This window comes from Acomys minous, assembly GCF_964271855.1.
Source record: "Acomys minous genome assembly, chromosome: 15".
In the NCBI taxonomy this organism is placed as follows: domain Eukaryota; kingdom Metazoa; phylum Chordata; class Mammalia; order Rodentia; family Muridae; genus Acomys; species Acomys minous.
The window spans coordinates 7,142,467-7,161,922 of record NC_140497.1 but is presented as its reverse complement, the minus strand read 5'-3'; the positions used below and the strand labels follow the sequence as shown (position 1 = coordinate 7,161,922).

At 51.2% G+C, this 19,456-nt stretch overlaps 1 protein-coding gene across 5 annotated transcripts in view; it reads right to left on the bottom strand.

Moving 5' to 3' along the window:
* ATP11A (ATPase phospholipid transporting 11A) overlaps positions 1 to 19,456 on the bottom strand; it is a 110,543-nt gene that overhangs the window by 22,547 nt on the left and 68,540 nt on the right. For all 5 annotated transcript variants that reach the window (XM_084759500.1, XM_084759501.1, XM_084759504.1 and 2 more), the window contains exons 11-20: positions 18,680 to 18,830; positions 17,708 to 17,905; positions 15,448 to 15,621; positions 13,647 to 13,816; positions 12,134 to 12,205; positions 11,668 to 11,741; positions 9,008 to 9,111; positions 4,056 to 4,237; positions 2,428 to 2,679; positions 1,024 to 1,201 (exon numbers count right to left, since the gene is read on the bottom strand). In XM_084759500.1, coding sequence (XP_084615626.1) covers positions 1,024 to 1,201; positions 2,428 to 2,679; positions 4,056 to 4,237; positions 9,008 to 9,111; positions 11,668 to 11,741; positions 12,134 to 12,205; positions 13,647 to 13,816; positions 15,448 to 15,621; positions 17,708 to 17,905; positions 18,680 to 18,830 — 1,555 coding nt within the window. The remainder of the gene's footprint in view (positions 1 to 1,023; positions 1,202 to 2,427; positions 2,680 to 4,055; positions 4,238 to 9,007; positions 9,112 to 11,667; positions 11,742 to 12,133; positions 12,206 to 13,646; positions 13,817 to 15,447; positions 15,622 to 17,707; positions 17,906 to 18,679; positions 18,831 to 19,456) is intronic.

Below are 19,456 nucleotides of genomic sequence, written 5' to 3'. Positions count from 1 at the left end.
GGTCTCAAATAATTTTTTAAAAAGTTGTTTCCAATGCTATTTTAATTTCCAATTTGTCATGTGTAAAAATCAAATGTGTCAACTTAATGCAGTGAGCACCATTCGAGATTTCTGTTTATTTCTTAGTTTCCAGGTTGTGGTCTTTATAGACTTCCCTACATGCACTGCGCTTTAGTACAATGCACTAGGACTGAGACTAAGAAGGGAAACTACAGATTTGCCCTTTTCTTTCGAGACAGAAAATGGAAGTATACATGCACTTGTACAAATGAGTTGAGAACCTAAAAAAAAAGTACTGGAAATCCCAGGCTGCCATCAGGAAAACAATTATAAAAGGTTTACGTGGGGTCCAGCACAAAAGACGGCCGAGGAAAAAAAGCCATTCCTATCCCAAACAAGATGCGTGCGAGTACCTGTACCCCAGCCTGTCTTTTCTGAGAGCTTCCAGGGGGCATTCTGACTGGGTCTAGTGTCAGCAGTTAACTAGAGAAGCAAATCATATATGAAAGAGCACCTCCCCAAACCTGGCTCTCAGACCGTGCATAACGACCCGACCTCTATGGCTGGGCCACCCTGATGTCCTCATAAGCAGCTCAAGGCTCCCTGGTATTCACGCCTGAAACATGCTACAGTGACGCCGAGCTCATTCAGGGTGATGAACAGTAAGTACCATGTGCATGTACGCACCCCACGGTACATCTGGAGTATTTACAAAGATAATCTGAGCATGCTCCTACAGGAGCAGGGAGACTACAGAGGACCGAGGAAGTCCAATCCTGACTGCCCTGGCACACAGAGGTCTCAGCGAATACAAGCTCCCTACCCACCCCACCCTTGGGGTAGATTCCCAGGGCGCTACAGGGCCTCTCTAGGAGGTGCCATGCAAGCTTGACCACCAAGGAGGATCTAAGACTCAGGATTTAAATTGCTTTCTCCCATTTGTTAAACAATCAGAGATGCTGAGACTTAGAAGGCTTTCTGTAATGCCAGCACCCAGGGCCCACTAGTGGGCCAGTTCCTGACCTGGGCCTTCTGCAGGGGCGCCATCCGGCAGCACAGCACGGCACTGCAGTTCCTGCAGATTTCCAGGAAGAGCTCCCGGTAGTTGCCTGAGGAGCTCCCGTCCTCTCGGGGCTTCATTATCAAAGACAGCGCGGCTCCGTCGATGATTAACCCGTAGTCGTGCATGTCTGTGGAGAGTCTTCAGAGACACAGAGGGAGCCGTCACTCAATCGCCGCACACTGGGCACCCGCACAGGGCCGGTTCTCCTGTCATCACTGCCATCTTTACCGTTCTGGATCCTTTGACTACACTGTAAAATCACGTCTTAGTGAAAATTCTTTGCTCAGGCCAAGTCTGTGTAAATCTCAGCACTGAGACAACACAGGAGGGCCTCGGGAGGGCCGGTCTTCATCTCTGGTCTCCGTGCAGCCTCCCTCTGTCTGTCTGGCTATTATCTCCTGAGCTTCCTGCCCTGGTGACCTCACTGTTAGAACATGGTCAAGGCCTCGCTTTGCTGGGCCTTAAATATTTGTTTCTAAGAACTTAAATGTGACTATCTGTGTGTAGGTGTGGGAACACACCTGCACAGGCCAAGAGAGTCCAACGTCCCAGGAGCTGGCGTTACAGGCAATTGGGAGCAGCCTGATATTAGTGCTGCGAATTGCACTTGGGCCCTCTGGAAGAGCAGTGCACACTCTTAACCACTGAGCTGTCTCTCCAGGCCCCTTGGCCAGGCCTTAAAACGACAAGAACATCCGCAATCCCATAAAGAAATAACTGTGCTGTTCTTAAAACGGATTAAAATTTGCACATGCCTAGAGACCTGTTTTGCCAAATTCCTATGGCTCTTAAGACAGTACAGCAACACGGTTCAGTGAGTCAGGGTGCCTGCTCCAAGCCTGACTGGGCGTCACCCCCGAAACTATATGGTGGAAGAAGAGAACTTAGGGTTACAAGTCGTCCTCTAACCTCCAAATGTGCTGTGGCGCATACATTCAGACACCCACACAGATAAACAGAAACGTAAAACAAGCCTGAACCAGAAGCAGATGAGACCACCTTCAGATGACTCCCCAACACTGGTAAGGAGGCCCTTGAAAGGTGTGTAAATTAACCGGCAGATATGCTTGGAAAGACCCAACCTCAGCAGCACTGCCATCGCAGACATGGCCTCCGTTATCACGGCCTATGTACCTACTGGCTTCTCTGGTAGTATTCTGAGGCGTCCATGATGGACCCATGAGGCGCCAACAGTGGATCAAAACCGTCCCAATCAAAGCATCTTTCTACTTTGTCTACCTATCAGCTTGCCTGCCCAGGCACAGCCAGCTGTGCAGAGAAGGCTGAAGTCTCACCCACAAAGATGCAGGCACCAATGCCGCACAGACACCCAGGGTCCCAGTGAGGTGGGGGGAGCTGCGTACCCCGAGAAGGAGTCCCTGGTCAGGCTCCCACTGCAGCGCAGCACCGTCTTGCTCAGCTCGAAGAGAACGTCGTGTAGGCTCTGCTCCTCTAGCCGCTTGGTGGTCAGCTCCAGCAGCTGCGTGCTGCTCCGGAACAGCTTGCAGGCATAGCAGGTGGCCGAGGCCGTCTCCATCTTGTCCCCGGTGAGCACCCAGACCTTGATACCTGCCTTCTGCAGGGCCTCAATTGTGTCAGCGGCTTTCTCTTGGAGCCTGGGAGCACAGAACCCATGGGGGAGGGAAGGGTCAGGATCCAAAGGCTCCAAATAAAGAACTTCAAGACACATGAAGCTGCAAAGATCCTCAGCCCTAGAGGACAGCGTGTGCAAAGCGGCAAGGGTCTGTGTAAGGCCCCTCACTTTACGATGATGTGCGGCAAGGCCCTACCAAACACAAGAGCTATTTAAGAAGGCTGCTCCATGTGCGGTCCTTCTCCTGAGCCTCACATCCTCCCACAATCTGACTATCATTCCACTTAGAAGAATCATTACAGCCAAAAACAAAAAAGAAGAAATGGAGTCTGTCGACAAGGACTGCCTTTCCTTTTGGTGCTCCGTGTTCTAATGTTGCCGCTCATCAAATTGGAGTCCGGGCCTTAAGTAACACATCAGGTGCTGATAATGCCAGCGGTCCCACAGCTAGCTAACGCCTATCATGTGCTTAGCATGTGCCAGCACTGTGTGAAATCCGGCATGACCTTTCACCTCTACACAACCCAGCAAAGTCAGACTGGCCCCCAGGAGGCAGTTCCTGGCTGAAGTGTGGAGGTCCCATTATTACAGCTGCATAATGAGGAAAGCCACCTCCAATCTTGTAACTTTCTGAAGCCCAGGGAGGGAAGTTCACCAATGTGCTGGCTTTAGTTTTAAATAACTAACATGATCAAACGCCACTTCAGTGGGACATTGTGTCAGTAATCCCAGGGCAACACAGAGAAACCTTGTCTAGGAAAAACCATTCATTTGACTGCCGAGCAACCCTATGTGCTCCTGGGTGTCAACCCTCCAGATCCCAGGCCTAACTCCAGCCGTGTCAGCTGCCCACAACGGCTTCATGCAAACACACTCAGAAGGCCCCTCCCTTTCCGAACAACTGCTCTGAGGACACTGTCATTGCTCCTTGGCCTACACCTCGTAACTAAGAATTCTAGAAGCTCTTTCCCAGTAACTTCATCAGCTACAATCACTGGGTTCTAGTTTCCTTATTTTAACTCTCTTCAACAAAAAAATAACAACTATGTCAAAGACATTAAGATCTGAGACTTCACAGACGTGTTCCAAACAGCAGTTGGGAAATAACTACTAATTCCTTTCCAGGGCATGAAAAGAAACTATTCTTCCAAGTGATGTGACAAGAAGATGTTACCATCACTATGTAGAGGGAAAATGTCCTTCTAGGCATCCTATTTGTGGTCAGTAACATATCGCCCAGTTATGATCTCCTGGGCTGTCACTCTATGAAGGAAAACAGATGAGCCTTGTCCTTGGGAAGAGCACAATGGCATAGGATGTTTGCGCTGTCTGCCTCCACCGCGCTCATGGCCCCCGCTCCCATCTGTAACTGAACGCAGACACAAGCGACATCTTTACCGGTCCTCAACAGCTGTAGCACCAAGCAGAATAAGGTCCCTCTCGATCTGCTCATAGGCTTCTGCCAGCTTCTTCTCCCGATCTTGAAGCGCCACTTTGGCAGCTTGTAGCAGTTTGCACACTTCTTCATATTCTTCGGGCTCGAGCCTCTTGTAGGCAACACACAGGGTTCGCAGCCCCTCCTGAGGAACACAAGTCAGCATTTAATGTGACTCTAATGCTACCTGTGGAAGGCATTCTCAGGCCTTCCTCATACCCCAGGTGCCCTCAAGGGATTGCTGAATTACGTTAAGTATGGACAATCATGTGCCCTACAGAACTGTAACCTATGATACCTGGTCGGGGCCACCGAACCAGAACAGACCTTGATCCTTCGTGTAAACAGAAACAGAGCTCAGTTTACGCTTTGGGGGGTCTAATTTGCAGTGCTGTGGTAGTGGTGTTGCCAAAGCTGGGAGCTGGAAGATTGCAAGATTATTCCTGCTCATGCTGGGTACACGGGAAACTGAAGCAAGTATTAAGGATGAGGGATTGGAACACTAGTTCCACTCAGTGCAGCGACCAGGGCCACGTGGCCCGCCACTACACCTCCCTCCTGCCGAGACACTGCACTACCACTGTGGAGCAGCGCTTGGTGCAGTTCCCTTGGGCGTCCCTTGCTCCTTCACCTTAATTCTATGAACAATAGTGTAATACTCACAGGTCTTCTAAGCTAGCATTTCAAACTCTGGACTTCAGATTAAAAAAAATATCCTGTGTTATCAACACCACACAGCTCTTCAGGTAATAGGTAACAGTTTGTTTTTATTTCTCAGCCCTCCTAACTTGTGTGGAAGACATGCCCCACTGTTAACAGTGCTCATAGTCATTTAGGAGGGAAGGAGGGGCACACTGCTTCATTTACAAGTCAGGAGAATCATCAGACAAGAACCAAGTCTCTAAAGATAATAATCTAGAACTGTCCAGAACCTAGAGTGTGAGTAAGGCTTTCAGAAAGGAACAGGCCTTCGCCTGCACAGGGACACAGGAGACGTTGTGCTGCGGACACAGGTGGACGTGCGTCTATCCAAGCCTCTTGCTAAGTGTGATGAAAGTCCTGTATGAAACACCACCAAACTGTAGCAGGACACAGTCACACTCGGAGACTACTGTAGAGCACTGGCCCTTATAAATACAGATGAAGTAATCCTTGCAGCACGCTCACAAGCTGAGCCCAAAGGCCACAAAAAGATTGTAAACCAGGAAAGAGACTTATCCCTGAGAGCCAGACTGATTCAGCAGAGGATGTGGGCTGGTGTAACACGTGAGGTTATCAAGGAGACGCATGTGATCATGTGAAAACTGCAGGAGCACCACAGGGCTCCCGAGAGCTGCTCCAGGCAAGGAAAGACAAGGAATCTCGCTTTCACACATCTGCCAAACACAACCCAGCATCACAATCCCAGTAAGAGCAATTCGGTGTGTGTTGGGCGGGGGGCGTGTCCAGAGAGAATGCCTTTCTAAAGACCACAGGTGCTGATGCCCAGAGCTATTAGATGAACGCACAATGGCACAGCTGTGACATGAGCACAGGCACACCAGCTGCACCTCACTCCAACACTCACCTTGGGAAGGCAATTAAGAAAACAATTCTACCCATAATTGCATCAGAGAGAAAACATTCAGGAATGTGTTTACTTGTGGAGGAAGAAAACTCACAGACCAAAACCTACGCAACACTGAAGAAATCAGAGAAGAACCAAATAACAGAAACATGTGTTTGCGTGGACCGGAAGACTTGGCGCTGTTACCACTCAGCCATTTGTGGCGCCTTGTGACCCTGTGGAACTGCCAATGGTGACCTCTGCAGGAACTCAGGGCATGTCAAGGTACTCAGAAGAACAAAGCAACTTTAGATGAGAATGCAGCTGGCCACGCACACACTCTGGTTTCAAAACTTACTAGCACATGACACTAAAGAACTGTACAGAACTGGCGTGAAGACAGACACAGGGAAAGGAGAGGGTGAAGGACAGAACTGAGACCCAGAAACAAAACATTTGGCTAAACGATTCGGCAAAAGAAACAACGCATTCATCAGGGAGAAAATCACCCCTCAACAATGGTGGCCAGAAAACGACACTCTCTTTCAAAAATAAGAGTCCCCTTCACCGAACACCACACATAAAATAAGATCACAGTCTTAAATTTAACAGCTAACATATCGAAGTTCTTAGAAAAAATAAAGGGCAAAGTCTCCAAAATCTTATATTTGGCAGCAATTTCTAACCTATGATTAAACATATCAGAACAAGCAATTGAAGAAACTGGATTTGAAGGAAACAACGATCCTCGTGGCGTTACCTCGGCTGTCTTTACTTTGTAAAGCTTTAATTGTTTAAAAATGATGTTATTAAAGTCGGGGCTTCAGGTTCCTCGGTTCGCTGACTAACTCCTGGGCCGGGGACTCAGGCAGAGCTGTGAACGACCTGAGCTGAGGAGTGAGCTATGGATGCTCTCCTGCTAGAGCCATGAACGACCTGAGCTGAGGAGTGAGCTATGGATGGCCTCCTGGCTTTTTGTCACCTTCTGGGAAGAGGGAATCTTAATGGGTAAAACGTCCCCGAGTGGTGTGCAGGCAGCCTGTGGCATTTCCCTATTAGTGATTGATGTATGAGCATTCTGTTGTGTGGCTGACACATGAGGATGCACCCCAAGCTCCCCACTGGTAATAACGATGCCTTTTAGAACAACAGGTATTTTGTTAGATTAAGGAAGTGTTCATTTACTCATTTTGTTGTTGTTATTTCAAAATTAAGAATAGACATTGATTTTTTTTTTCTGGGTCCTACTTTGTATCTCTGGGTGACCAAGCACCATTTTACCCAACAGTCTATTAGTATGAGTGTGTGAGTGGCTTCCATGTGTGAAACTGTGTTTCTGGGTCAGAACGAATGGACACTGTTTTCTACAATGTGCTGCTGGGTGCTGCTTGGTGATAAGCTTGAGGGCAGATACGAGCATTTTTTTAAAAAAAGATTTATTTATTTATTTTATGTCAATGAGTACACTGTCATCATGCTCACCAGAAGAGGGCACCAGATATCATTATATAGATGGTTGTGAGCCTCCATGTGGTTGCTGGGAATTGAACTCAGGACCTCTTGAAGAACAGCCAGTGCTGTTAACTGCTGAGCCATCTCTCCAGCCTGGTACGAGCATTTTTATACTAACATTTTTACAGTTATTATTACGAGGGTTAACATGTACTTTTTCCATTTGTTTCAGTTCTAGATTTGTACTGGTGAGAGTAAAAGAAAACTGCTGTGACAAGGGAGGTGCGCACGTGAGGAAAAGCATGTTCTCACATGTCAGTAAGTACTGTTCCTCCATGGTCCCTGCTTCAGTTCCCGGCCTAAGTCCCCTTCACGATGGACAGTGACCAGGACAGCTAAGCTGATGGGAACCCATTCTTCCCCAAGTTGTTTTTGGTCCAAGTGTTTTACCACGGCAACAGAAACCCTAACTAAGGCAGACGCTTAACAGCCTATGGCACTGAAGGATCTGGAAGAGGATGACAGAGGGCTTGGCTCAGAGGCCATCAAGAGGATGGAGGCCAGCACATTCCCAGCATCCTCCAGGGCACCAGGTAGAGTACTGTTTCATATCCACCAAACAATTATGAAGCCACAGCTTGAAGCAACACGCTGTTTCTGAGGAGCTTGACCACTTCTCTGATTAAACTCTAGATGTGCAGAAAGTGCAAAAGGCCCAGTGGCCCACAGGGAAGTGTTTGCAGTTGTGACCTGTCTATGGGATGGGGTTCCCACCACAGAGGGACCAACCAGCCGGCTATGGCAGACCGAGTGACGAGGCTGGTGGAGTGGCACACACAGGTCATTACAAATGCATCACTGAAAAATGTCCAATCTTGGTAAAAGCCCACTGCCCACCCTTCAGAACAACTATACCAAGCCTCCCCAACCAGGAACCATCCGCAGGAGAGCAGCAAAGAAAAGGGACAGGAGTGAACACAGCCACGGTGCGGACCCTCCCAAGACAAGGGTGTCTGAGCCAGGACCCAGTTCACCTGCATTCAGACTCAAGTGACCATCAACAGGTGAACAAGTGAGTACGCTGGGCACGAGCATGGGTACTCGGCATGACAAGGGAGCACACATGGATGAATCACAGCACAGTCATGCGTAGTGAGAGAAGCCTGGTGAGACAGCAGAAGAACACTGCAGGAGGTGAGAGCTCACCTACAGTGGTGCTTTATGGGAAAGTTGACAAGGAGAGGACACAAAGGTCCCAAGGACACTGTTTTAGAAGTAAATCAAAACTTACCTACTTTCATCTTCAGTATGAACATGCTCCTGTTTATTGACTATAGCTCAATAAAGCCTTTAAAATATGTATTTAGTCATAGTTAATATATTAGTCCTCAATGATTCTCAGGTGGGGGAGAACCCTCCAGAACACATGAAGTACGGACTATGTCAGTGTGCTCATTAGCACAAAGTATGTCTCTGGTGATTCTCCTGGGGTGACCCTTGGCAGCGGGGTCAGAACCCTCAGTGTGCCCACTTGAAATTAAAGTTATCATCAGGGCTTCAAGGTCAATGAAGCCTGGGGCATGCCTTCTGTGGCACCAATATGGGGACTGTCTCTGAGGGAACGTGGCAGCACTGGGTCTGGAATGTCTACCTAGCACGGCCTTTAAAATTACAGCAGAAAGCCATCTAATTCCTGCATCGTGTCTCCCTGGCTCCTTGGCGCTGGGAGGATGACAGCTGCCTCGGCAGGAGAACAGCCTATGGCATAAACCGCAGGATGACCTCCCGCTGCCGGATGCCAGCAGACAGAAAAGCAGAGCGACCACAAACATCAGAAAGCACCGTGGCTGAGTCAGAAGAGTCAGAAACTGTGGTCTATAGATGGGAAAGCGGCCAGAAGGGCCATCAGCATCTTACCACTGCATTGCGCTCGACTCTAGACCGGACTTGGTCCACTTTGCCTTCTATTACTCGGGGAAATATTGAAGAATCTGCTCCTTTGCAAAATAGATAAATTTCTCCTGAAAAACGAGGGGGAAATAATGTTGAATTTAATTACTACATGGGGAGACAAATTTACTTTGCAATTTGTATTACTGAAAATGAGGGATACCAATGTGGAGACCATTTTAAAGGCCGTCTTACAGGACCAGTTAACACACTAAGATCTGAAAGACGTTGCAGTCCATGGAAACATGCTGGTGCTTTTGTCTTCGTCAGGAGCCAGAATACTGAGGGCTCTGGGTGCTCCAATTCCCTGTGAGAAGCCTAAACCTTCTGGCACAGGGGCAAAGGGTTTGCTCTGACCCACAAGCAGTGTTCAAGCTGCACGAAATGCCAGAAGGTCAAAGTGGGTCTTCCACAGACAGGCCATCCTTTGTCTAACAAAGCGTCATGGGAAACTCTATCTTCCAGCACATCTCTAGTCCTGTCCTCAGAATTCTAAGCACCTTTGTGCTAGATATGCGTGCTCCTTTTCTCAACATGACAGAATTTTCTCCTTCCGGGTAAGAGACACTAACAGACAGCAAAGAAGTAGCCGAGGTGTCGAGAAGCCAGCTCTGATGAAACTTGCTCAGCCCCGATGCTCTGCGGTCAGTCTCAAGTCTGACCCTCAGCTGCCCTACTCTGTGAAAAACAGTCTTGAGGCCCCACACTCAGCTTTCCTGCTCAGCAATAGTACAATCTCAGGGCGATGCCACGTGTTGCTGAATAGAGTGTTTGGATGCAGCTATGGAAACCTTGCAGTAAGCCAGGTGTGGTAGCATACATCTCTAATCCCAGTAGGCAGAGACATGTGTATCCCTAAGCTTGAGGCCAGCCTGGTCTACAGAGAGTTCCAGGGGAGCCAAGGTTATACAGAGAAATACTGTCTCAGAAAACCAAAGCATAAAGATAATAATTTAAAAACCCCATGCCAGTGGCATCAAGGCTATAGAAGGGACAGGACATGGTTCACGTTCCCAGGAAGGTAGGGTTCACAGAGCCCTCGGAGAGACAGGTTCCTATGCTCCAGCACTGATGAGACTTGCAAGTATGTGGAGCCTAAATCCAGGGGGCTCAAGAGGCTGGTGGAGACTTTCCTTTGTCTGCCTGGGGTGGAAGGAAGGAGAGGCACACTTCTGACTGAGGGCTGGGCTCAATTCCCAAGGCACAACTCTCCGACAGGCACCCACTGCCCTGTTCCCAGCTGGAAGGACTAATGCTGTGGTGTGTACATAGGGAAGATGCTGGCAACAGAGACATGACCATTGTTCAGCATGTCCCCTGAAAGGTGCAGAAGAGTGGGGGGCCTCTCAGGGGGGTAGTCCACACCAGGCAGGAGGAATACTAGGCAGCTCCAGTGTGGATGCTGTGAATAGCTGGGTGTATCCAGGAAGGCATTCAGGTGTGAGGAGATGTCACTTCACACCATGATCCAGGCAGGGGAAACACAGCTGGGCAGGAAGCCTATGGGTGGCAAAGGCAGGACCTGAAACCGCAACCTGGGGTATACCACAGTGCGTGCTGGTCCACGGCCCGGACACAAGTGGCTGTAAGGGGAGCCCTGTGAGTGGCGGGCAGCAGGCAGCCCAGTGTGAGGTAGGGAGAGGAGGCTGCACGCACCTGCTCCTGTGGGGCTTGCTGTGGGGAGGGTGACAAGGGACTGACGGTAAGGCCTTCTAGACAAGATGCTGGCAGGGAAGGAGCTACCCAGAGCTACATGGTGGGGAGGAGGGGAGATCGCGTGTCTAAGTCAGCCAGAGTCTCCTGGTCTAGGGGTCCCACTGCACCCACTAATTCACCATCCGACACTAACCACAAACCAGAATGTGTAGCCCCAAATACAGAGCCATTGTTACAACAACCAGGCAGCCAAGAGAACCAGTGTAATCAGTATTCTAAGTTCTAGTACAGAAATGCCTGCAAACTCACTCTGCATGTCCTTAAATACAGCAAAACTTGTGCTATTGTTGTTGTTTTCAGGACAGGGTTTCTCTGTGTATAGCCTTGGCTATCTTGGACTCGCTTTTTAAACCAGGCCAGCCTTATAAACTTACAGGGATCCTCGTGCCTCTGCCTCCCTGAGGGCTGGAATTACAGGCGTGCGCCACCTCGCCTGGCTCATGTGCTGTTTCACGTGTGGAGCAGAGCACCCATGTGCTCTCAGATGATACAGTGTCTGTAGGAGGCTTAGCCCAGTACTCGTTTCTTTCTGCAGTTGTTATTATAGGAGGGTTTGCCTATGCCTTTAAAAATGTAGTAACAGGTGGTAAGTTATCTGTCTGCAAGCATAAGGACCTGCCTTCAGTCCTCAGTACCCAGGGGCAGGAGGATTTCTAGGGCTTGCTGGCCAGTCAGTCTAGACTGCTCAGTGAGTTCCAATCCAGGGAGAGGCCTTGCCTAAGACGAAAAAAAGGACGGGGCCATGCCTGAGGAAGGACACCCAAGGCTGTCCATTGGCCTGCACAAACACTCACCTGAGTGTACACTCACATGCACACGCACCTGCGCACACACACACACACACACACACAGAAGTGGAACAGGTAGTCTGAGAGGCCCCCCCCACACCATGTGGTGAGGAGACACTTTACCTGTAGTTGACTTCACAATGACACTCATTCTTCTCCGAACAGAGTCGAAACTCAGAACTTCCAGCAGTTCAAACCTGAAACAGGGATGTGGGACGTCTCGTTCTCTGCTGCCAGCTGGGTGACTGCCAATGACAGCCACCTCTCCCTGTGCCTTGCCCATACTGTGTGGATGCCCCGGGGTATGGACCTCATAGAATGCCCAGCTCTGGCTTGTGCTGGGATTAGTGCCTGGAGCGGAGACAGGTCAGCCCAGCTCTGGTTCCTCCCAGACAAGTAATGATACCTATGTGTCAATTGGAACATGCGACTCTCATGCCAAGTCCGAAAACTCTAAGGGGGCCCACTGGGCTATTGTTGCCACTGAGGGCAGGTCCAGCGGGGACCTGACTCTCACTGGGCACCTCACTTCAAAGGACGGGACACAGTTCACTGCCGGTGACACAGCTTCACAGCGACAGCGCCTCACCTCTCGATGTCATTCTCCCTGTTCAGGATTTCCATGTAATTGTCCTTCAGTCTCAGGTACGTGAAACCAAGCCTGCAACAGAGAGGCAAAGCCCGCGCTTATCTGAAATCCAGACATGGAGTCTTCATTTTACCTGAGGCAGCTTTCTTGCAGAGGGAGCATTTTCAGTAAGACAGGTATTCAGTGCATTATAAAGCTAGGTAGGACACAGGGACTCTGGTTCATTTACCACCTCAGAAGATGACCCCAAAGTGTGCAGCCCTACAGTGAACAGGTGCTCTCTGTGGTGTTGGTGGCTTGGGGTCAGCAGCAGGTGTCTGGACTGCATGCCTTGCTTCTAACCACATTACACTAACTGATCAGTGGACTTCAGTAGAAAGACCTCTCAGAGGCTATGCACCACAGTGTGAACATAGTCCCCGGGTTAGATACTGAACCCCCCTGCAAGTGTCAAGTGTGACAGGCCAGGAGGACATAGCCCCCCGTGGTTAACGTGGCCACTGCAGGAGAGAGTGCCTCATGCACAGTAATTCTGCTCCCTCATCCTTTCTCCATGTTGCCACCATTTTGGGGCACAGCAAGGAACCCTCTGAGATGCTGGTGCCTTTACCCTGCCACCCAGCCTCCAACTGTGAGAAATACATTCTGGGTTTGCTTTATTTCTGTTTTATAAATTATGCAGCCAAGACAGTCTGCCCTTGGTCAACCTAGCTATCTGACAGGACATGGGCCCACGGTGGCTACTTGAGGTGACGCTGCCCCACCCTCCCTCTGCTGCAAAGACTAACACCTCCGGCCATGGGCACCTGCCAGGACAGTGAAGAGGGCCTGGTCTCGAGCCACCTAACAAAAAGATGAGACAGAATACGCCACCCAACCCAGCACCAGCTGCCAGAGCAGGCAGGTGCTGGGAGTGTGGGAGCTGGCATCAGCTGAGAGAAAGACACCTGTGAAGAGAACAGCTATAGGGACAGGGGGGCAGCCTGACCTGACTTCTACTAAGTGCAGCAGGCAGAGCTTTACCGTACAAGCCAGCAGCCCTCCTGACGCTGCAGCCCTTTAACACAGCTCTTCACGCTGTGCTGACCCCAGCCCTGACGCTACTCTTGTTGCTACTTCATAACTGTAACTCCGCTACTGTATGAATCGTAATGTGGGTGTCTGATATGCAACCCCCGGGGAGTCAAGGCTCACAGGCTGAGCAGCACTACTATAAATGCTTCCAAACCTAGCCTCAAAAGCAGTGTGTGCGCGCGTGTACACACATGTGTATGTGTTTGTGTACGGGTGTGCGCGCGCGTGTTGAGGTGCCTAGTGAAGGCTCTGTCTAGATGGCCGCAAGCACAGAAAACACAACAAGGAGAGCCACCTGCACAAAGTGTGCAAGAACAACTGACGTGTTGGGTTGCACACCGGTTACCCCAACACTCTTGAGCCCTAGGCCCAGCAGTGCTGGGTTGCAGACTGGTTACCCCAACACTCTCTGAACCCTAGGCCCAGCAGCCCGACTCACCTCTGAACACCTTCAACCAGCGCGACCTCATCAGGTGAGGACGAGATGTACACGCAGGACTTTGAGTCTGGAGATTTCTGGGGACCATCTACGTCATCCCCGTAAGCGTCATCCTTCACCTGGACAGTGTGGCACAGGCAGATCGCTCTGAAGAACAGCTCCTCCCGCTCCTGTGGAGACAGGGGAAGAATGTGAGCAAGATGGCAGAGCGGACAGGCCCACAGAGCAGAGCCCAGGCCTCCCGGGGATGAACAGTTATTAGCTTGTCCCAGTAGTTACAAAGCAGCACAGGCCACTCCTTCCGGCTCCAGGGTTGCCATGGCAACTCATGTGAGTAGTAACAGGTAGTAAAGACTGAAAGAAGGGGTTTTACATAGTGACATTCCTAGGAACAAGCAGGGCCTGGCTACAAGTGCACTCAGGAACGGCCATGTTGTGGTGGGGAAAGGGGTCACCTATGCAGTCGGCACACTCATTCCTGAGTACCCCCCTCGCCTGCTCCTGGCCACAGTACCCACGAGGCCATGGTGGCCGGCTACCAGCAAAGGACGCTGCACTCTGCATGACTTAGCCCCGCTGTGTGCCTACAGCCGGATGCTCAATCCTAACATGGTACTGAAAGAAGGAGCTAGGGGCCCCATGCTGCAGTTGAATTAATGTGCATGAGGTCATAGCAGGCTGCCCCAGATCGGCTCGGCTTCCTCAGGGCTGGCTGCACCCTGTAGTCAGAGTTTGAAGAGTCGGAGGTCCTCAGTAGCTGGGCAGCATAGTGGCCAATGGTAGGCTTCCCTGACAACCAATGCGGTTGCTGGGAGTTGGGTGAGAACAGGAGGGTGTGACGCTGCTACGGCAGGTCTCGGCTGGGCTGGGAGCTCACACTGAAGGAGTGAGTGACCTGACTGTGAACAGCTCATTCATCACCAACAGGCCACGACTGGCTCTCAGTGGAAGCTTCAGCTTTTGTGGTCATGCATGAAACATCTTAGTCTCCATACAAATGCTGCTGGGATTTAAACCCTGACCAAGATACGAAGACCCGAGGCCACAACCCGTGTGCATGTGTGTGTGCACGTTAGCACAAGTGTAGCATACGAATCTCTATGCATGTAAATACCTATGCGTATGTGTCTTAGTGTGTGTGCATGTGGGCACATTTGTTTGCACATGCAGCTTTGTACATACAAACTGCATATTCACATTACACTTAGCATATTGCTTGGCCCACTTGCACTCCCACTTTTGCTTTTGTGTTCCAGGTCAATTCTAGCAAAGGAATCTCTGTCAGGACCTCCTGCGCCTTGGAAGGGGATACGGCACCACAGTGGATTCTGAGTGAACATGCCCTCCAACTTGCATGCCTGATCTTGTGCAGATGCACCCTCCGCCCCGAGGAGCTACGACCTACCCTTCCACTGACACCCGGGGAGCTACGACCTACACTTCCACTGACACCCGGGGAGCTACGACCTACCCTTCCACTGACACCCGGGGAGCTACGACCTACCCTTCCACTGACACCCGGGGAGCTACGACCTACCCTTCCACTGACACCCGGGGAGCTACGACCTACCCTTCCACTGACACCCGGGGAGCTACGACCTACCCTTCCACTGACACCCGGGGAGCTACGACCTACCCTTCCACTGACACCCGGGGAGCTACGACCTACCCTTCCACTGACACCCGGGGAGCTATGACCTACCCTTCCACTGACACCCGGGGAGCTACGACCTACCCATCCACTGACACCTGGGGAGCTATGACCTACCCTTCCACTGACACCCGGGGAGCTACGACCTACCCTTCCACTGACACCCGGGGAAGAATCGATCATGTCAATGCCGGACGAGTCGGGAAGGACCTGCCCATTGCAGATGACATGAGGTACGTAGACGTGGCCCTCGATGCAGCACTCCTTGAAGGCCATATTGTTCTCTGTAAGGGTGCCCGTCTTGTCTGTAAAGATGTACTCCACCTGAGGGTACCACACACGCAGGTTAAGTCACATTTAGGCAGGTGACACATCTTAGCCAAGCCTATTCTGAGAGTCTGCCCAGACAGATCCAGTATTATGTGTGGGTACTCATGGCACCCCCATCCTCACACTGGTGACAGATATGAGACAGAGTAGTCTCCCTCCTCCCTTGCTTGCAGCTCCGTATTGAGCAGCTGAGGAAGAGCAGGAGCCCTCAGCTGCTGTGGATGTGAAGCAGCCCAGCATTTCTGCACAGGCTGTGACACTTGCTATGGACTGTTACATGTGGTTTGTGCTGTGACAGGATATGCCTTCTACCCGACTTGCCAAGAAACGTTGTCCATGCCCTCTCGGCATCTGCGAGTGATCATCGGGGGCATACTCTCCTGCAGTGTGGTGTGGGCACTGTCACTGAGCTGCAGGTGCCAACCCATCCTGGCATGCCAGGGAGAAGCCTCACTGGATCCTGTCATGTGATCACACTTGCGCTGTTGCTAGTTTGTCCAGGGGTTTTGCATCTGTGCCCATCAAAGAACTGCAAAAGGCATCACCTGCCCTACTAGACACAGGCTGCCCACTCCACAACCTATAGCACATGCCACAGGCAGGGACTACCATCAGAGGTGACACGTGACTCCACGCCTGACTCCTCAGGTGGCTGGGAAGCCTTTCAAGCCTCAGCTCCTCCTCCACATAACATGGACATGAGTGCTGACGTCAAAGGGACGGGAGGGCCACACAGGAAAAGGTATGAAGCACCTGCATGAGGTCAACCTGGAAGGCAGTCATTTCTGCTTCAGACACGGACACTGGCTGGTGGTGGGCAGTTTGACAGAACTGCCACCTTGCCTGGCCGTGTAAATGGAGAGGCGTGCTCGCCCACATTCTGGGGCAGCCATTGCTTTGTGTATTCACCAGCTGGTCCTGACCTCAGTGGCCCAGGTCACAGAACACAGGCTGCAGCCTGCCTTGCTCAGGACAAGACAGAGTCAAAATCTGTGATGAACTCTAGGTTGGGAGGGACGTCCTGCCCCAGAGCAGCCCTTGACATTCCTCTTACAATACTTCCTGACTGATTTCTAAAGTCCTCGAACAGACCGCATGCATCACACAAGAGGTGGTGCCTGAGACATCCTAGAGGAATGCATCAGAAAGTTGGAGCCTTGACATGCAGTGTCCTCTTCAGTAACCAAAGCTTTCCAAGGCAGGTGGGGGACATGTGCCTGTCAGTCTACAGGCTGTTTATATGGTGTTGCTAGGCAACCACAGGGCCTGCTGCAATGTTTAGTTCAACAGGGCTTATTTATTTTAAAAACTGCCATTTGCCAAATGTCCCTTCCCGTGCAGGCTGGTGTGATGGCAAGAGTAGCCCTTCTGTGCAGCAACACTGAGGTCTTCAGGCAGCAGATGTGGATGCATATCAGCCCTGTCCTCACAAGGTGAGGTCCCTGGATGGCTGCTCCCATGTTGTGATTGTCGCCTCACACCTGTGACCTCACTCGAAGATCTCTGCTACCCACCCCTTCTTTGGACCATAACAACCCCACCCTGAGCTAAGGGAACTACATGGTTCTGCAGAGTGTGCATCCTTTAACTCTGCAGTACTGCACCCCACAGCGCTGTCCCAGGGCTCTGTTTGCTCATCCAGCTTGCTGTGAGTTTAAAGGTCATATATATAAGAAGAAGGTAAAGCCTGAAAGCAGCAAGTGCAGGGACAGTGGCCTCACCAGGCTCCACCCTCGCTCAACTGTTAGGCCCAGAAGGAGTAGGAAACTCCAGGGGTTTGAGCTTACCTCAATGACCTAAAGCAACCAATTTTCCACATTATAAAGAAAAGAACCCTGCATTGACTGCTTTTATGTAAACCAAGTTAAAAAATATACACATGGGGGGGGGGAGTCCCAGAGTAAACTGTCACTGCCTTTCCACTGCTGCCGTACTTCTGACCTTCACCCACTGCAGCATCAGCACACAAAGGGTGCATGATCTGGGCCAAGTTCCTGTTATCAAAGAGATGCCCAGACCACTAGGACACAGCAGATGGACACGGGGCTGGGAGCTCGAGTGGCCTCTGGGAGATACTGACCTGTCCCAACTCCTCGTTTAGGTCAGATGTGTTGACCAGAGGCCCTTCGCCCATCTCCTCATCGAACATGTCTTCATCCCACGTGATGAAGTAGGAGCCAAGGAACTTCTGCATCTCCACTGTGACGTACATGGACACCGGGATGATGTAATTGAAGAGGACCATGAAGGCTAGGAAGTCAGTGAAGGCCCTGAGGAACTGACAGCGCCGTCTGCGTGAGGAAGGGCTGCATGGCCGGTGGAGGGGTGGGGAGGGACAAGCACGGGCGCTCACACTAGCCACGCCGTCAGGGATGAGCAGACGCCACGCTAAGTAGGGCCCAATGGGAATGCCGCCCTTGAGTATTCCTGATGTCCCCCTGTCACTAACAATCGCCCAGCTTATGAAGACATGGGATCTGGCAATATAGTGACTTTGACTTCAAACTCATGGTCCCTCGTCTCAGCCTTGCTATGGGATTATGAGAATACACCGCCACACTCAGCTCAGAATGACTGTTCTGCATACTTTATTCCTGTCCTTTAAGCTATCAAGGACAGGCAGTCAGACAGTTGGAGCACAGCCTCATGGGGGTCTCTGCTTGCACACGACAGCTACATGTGCACACGGTTCTGATGTGCCCTCAGTGTACACAGGCCTATGCTTGCAGATGCCCCTGCTCTGAGGTCAGAGCCTGTGCTCGCTTAGTTACCACAAAAAGCGTATTTATCTCAATGGTGGTATGCTGAGTTTTGGAGGCATCAACATGATTTTGGTCCTTATACACTTCCTGTGGGAAGGAATACTTTCCACACATGTACCTCCTAGTCCCCAAGGACAGCAGGCAGCTCACACCTACCCACACCAAGGGCCAGTGAGGACACTTGTCCTAAGCTCTGGCAAGGCTCCTTCCTGCCTGAAGCAAGTTCACCTCTCTAGTTTCCTGACACCTAAGAGTCACCTCCCTCCCACAGACAGGATGTGCGTCCATACCAGATTTCTCTGGCGCTCCGACTCAGTCTTCTGGTTGTACCATGGCTCATCTCGGAAGGGGTCACTCTGCCACACGTACTTCAGCACCGTGTTGATCAGGGCCTTGCTCACCAGGATGCAGAGGTACACGATCAGGAACGCGTTCATGGACCTAGACAGAGAGATTCCAGCCTTCAGAGGCCACTCTGCTTCCTCACCACGAAGGGACAGCACAGGACACTCAGCAATGCCCTAGAAGGCAGCGTCCAGTCTGACCCAGTGAGACGAAGCTTCAGCTAGCTCACAGGCCACTTCTGCCAATGCTCGGGATGCTGGAACAGAGCCACGGGGAGGGAGGGAAAGCTGTGTGCTCCCACGTGGCTGATGAGCCGCTCTGAACCATGGGAACTCTGCTGCTACAGAACAGGAGCGGCCAGAGCTGGCTTCGTCCACCATCAGGCACCACCAAAGGACCTTACAACTTAGTGACTATCCCTCTCGAGTGAGAGGAAAGCCAGTACCCAGAGAAGTGCCCGAGGCTGGAAATGCCTATGTGGAGTCAGGGCAGGGCAGACCTGGGGAGAGGTTCCGTTTTCACGGTCTGCTTCTGAAGCCCACACATCGCACACAGACTTCTGCAAGCAGAGCACTCTGACTGATGAAAAGCCCTTCCCCGTTCTCACACTTCACACAGTGCAGAGAAGCCCAGGGACAGCCTCCTAGGGTCACCTGCCAGCACCCTGCACGTGGTGACTAACTAGCTCCTGGCGCTTCACTCTGCAACAGCAAGCAGGACAG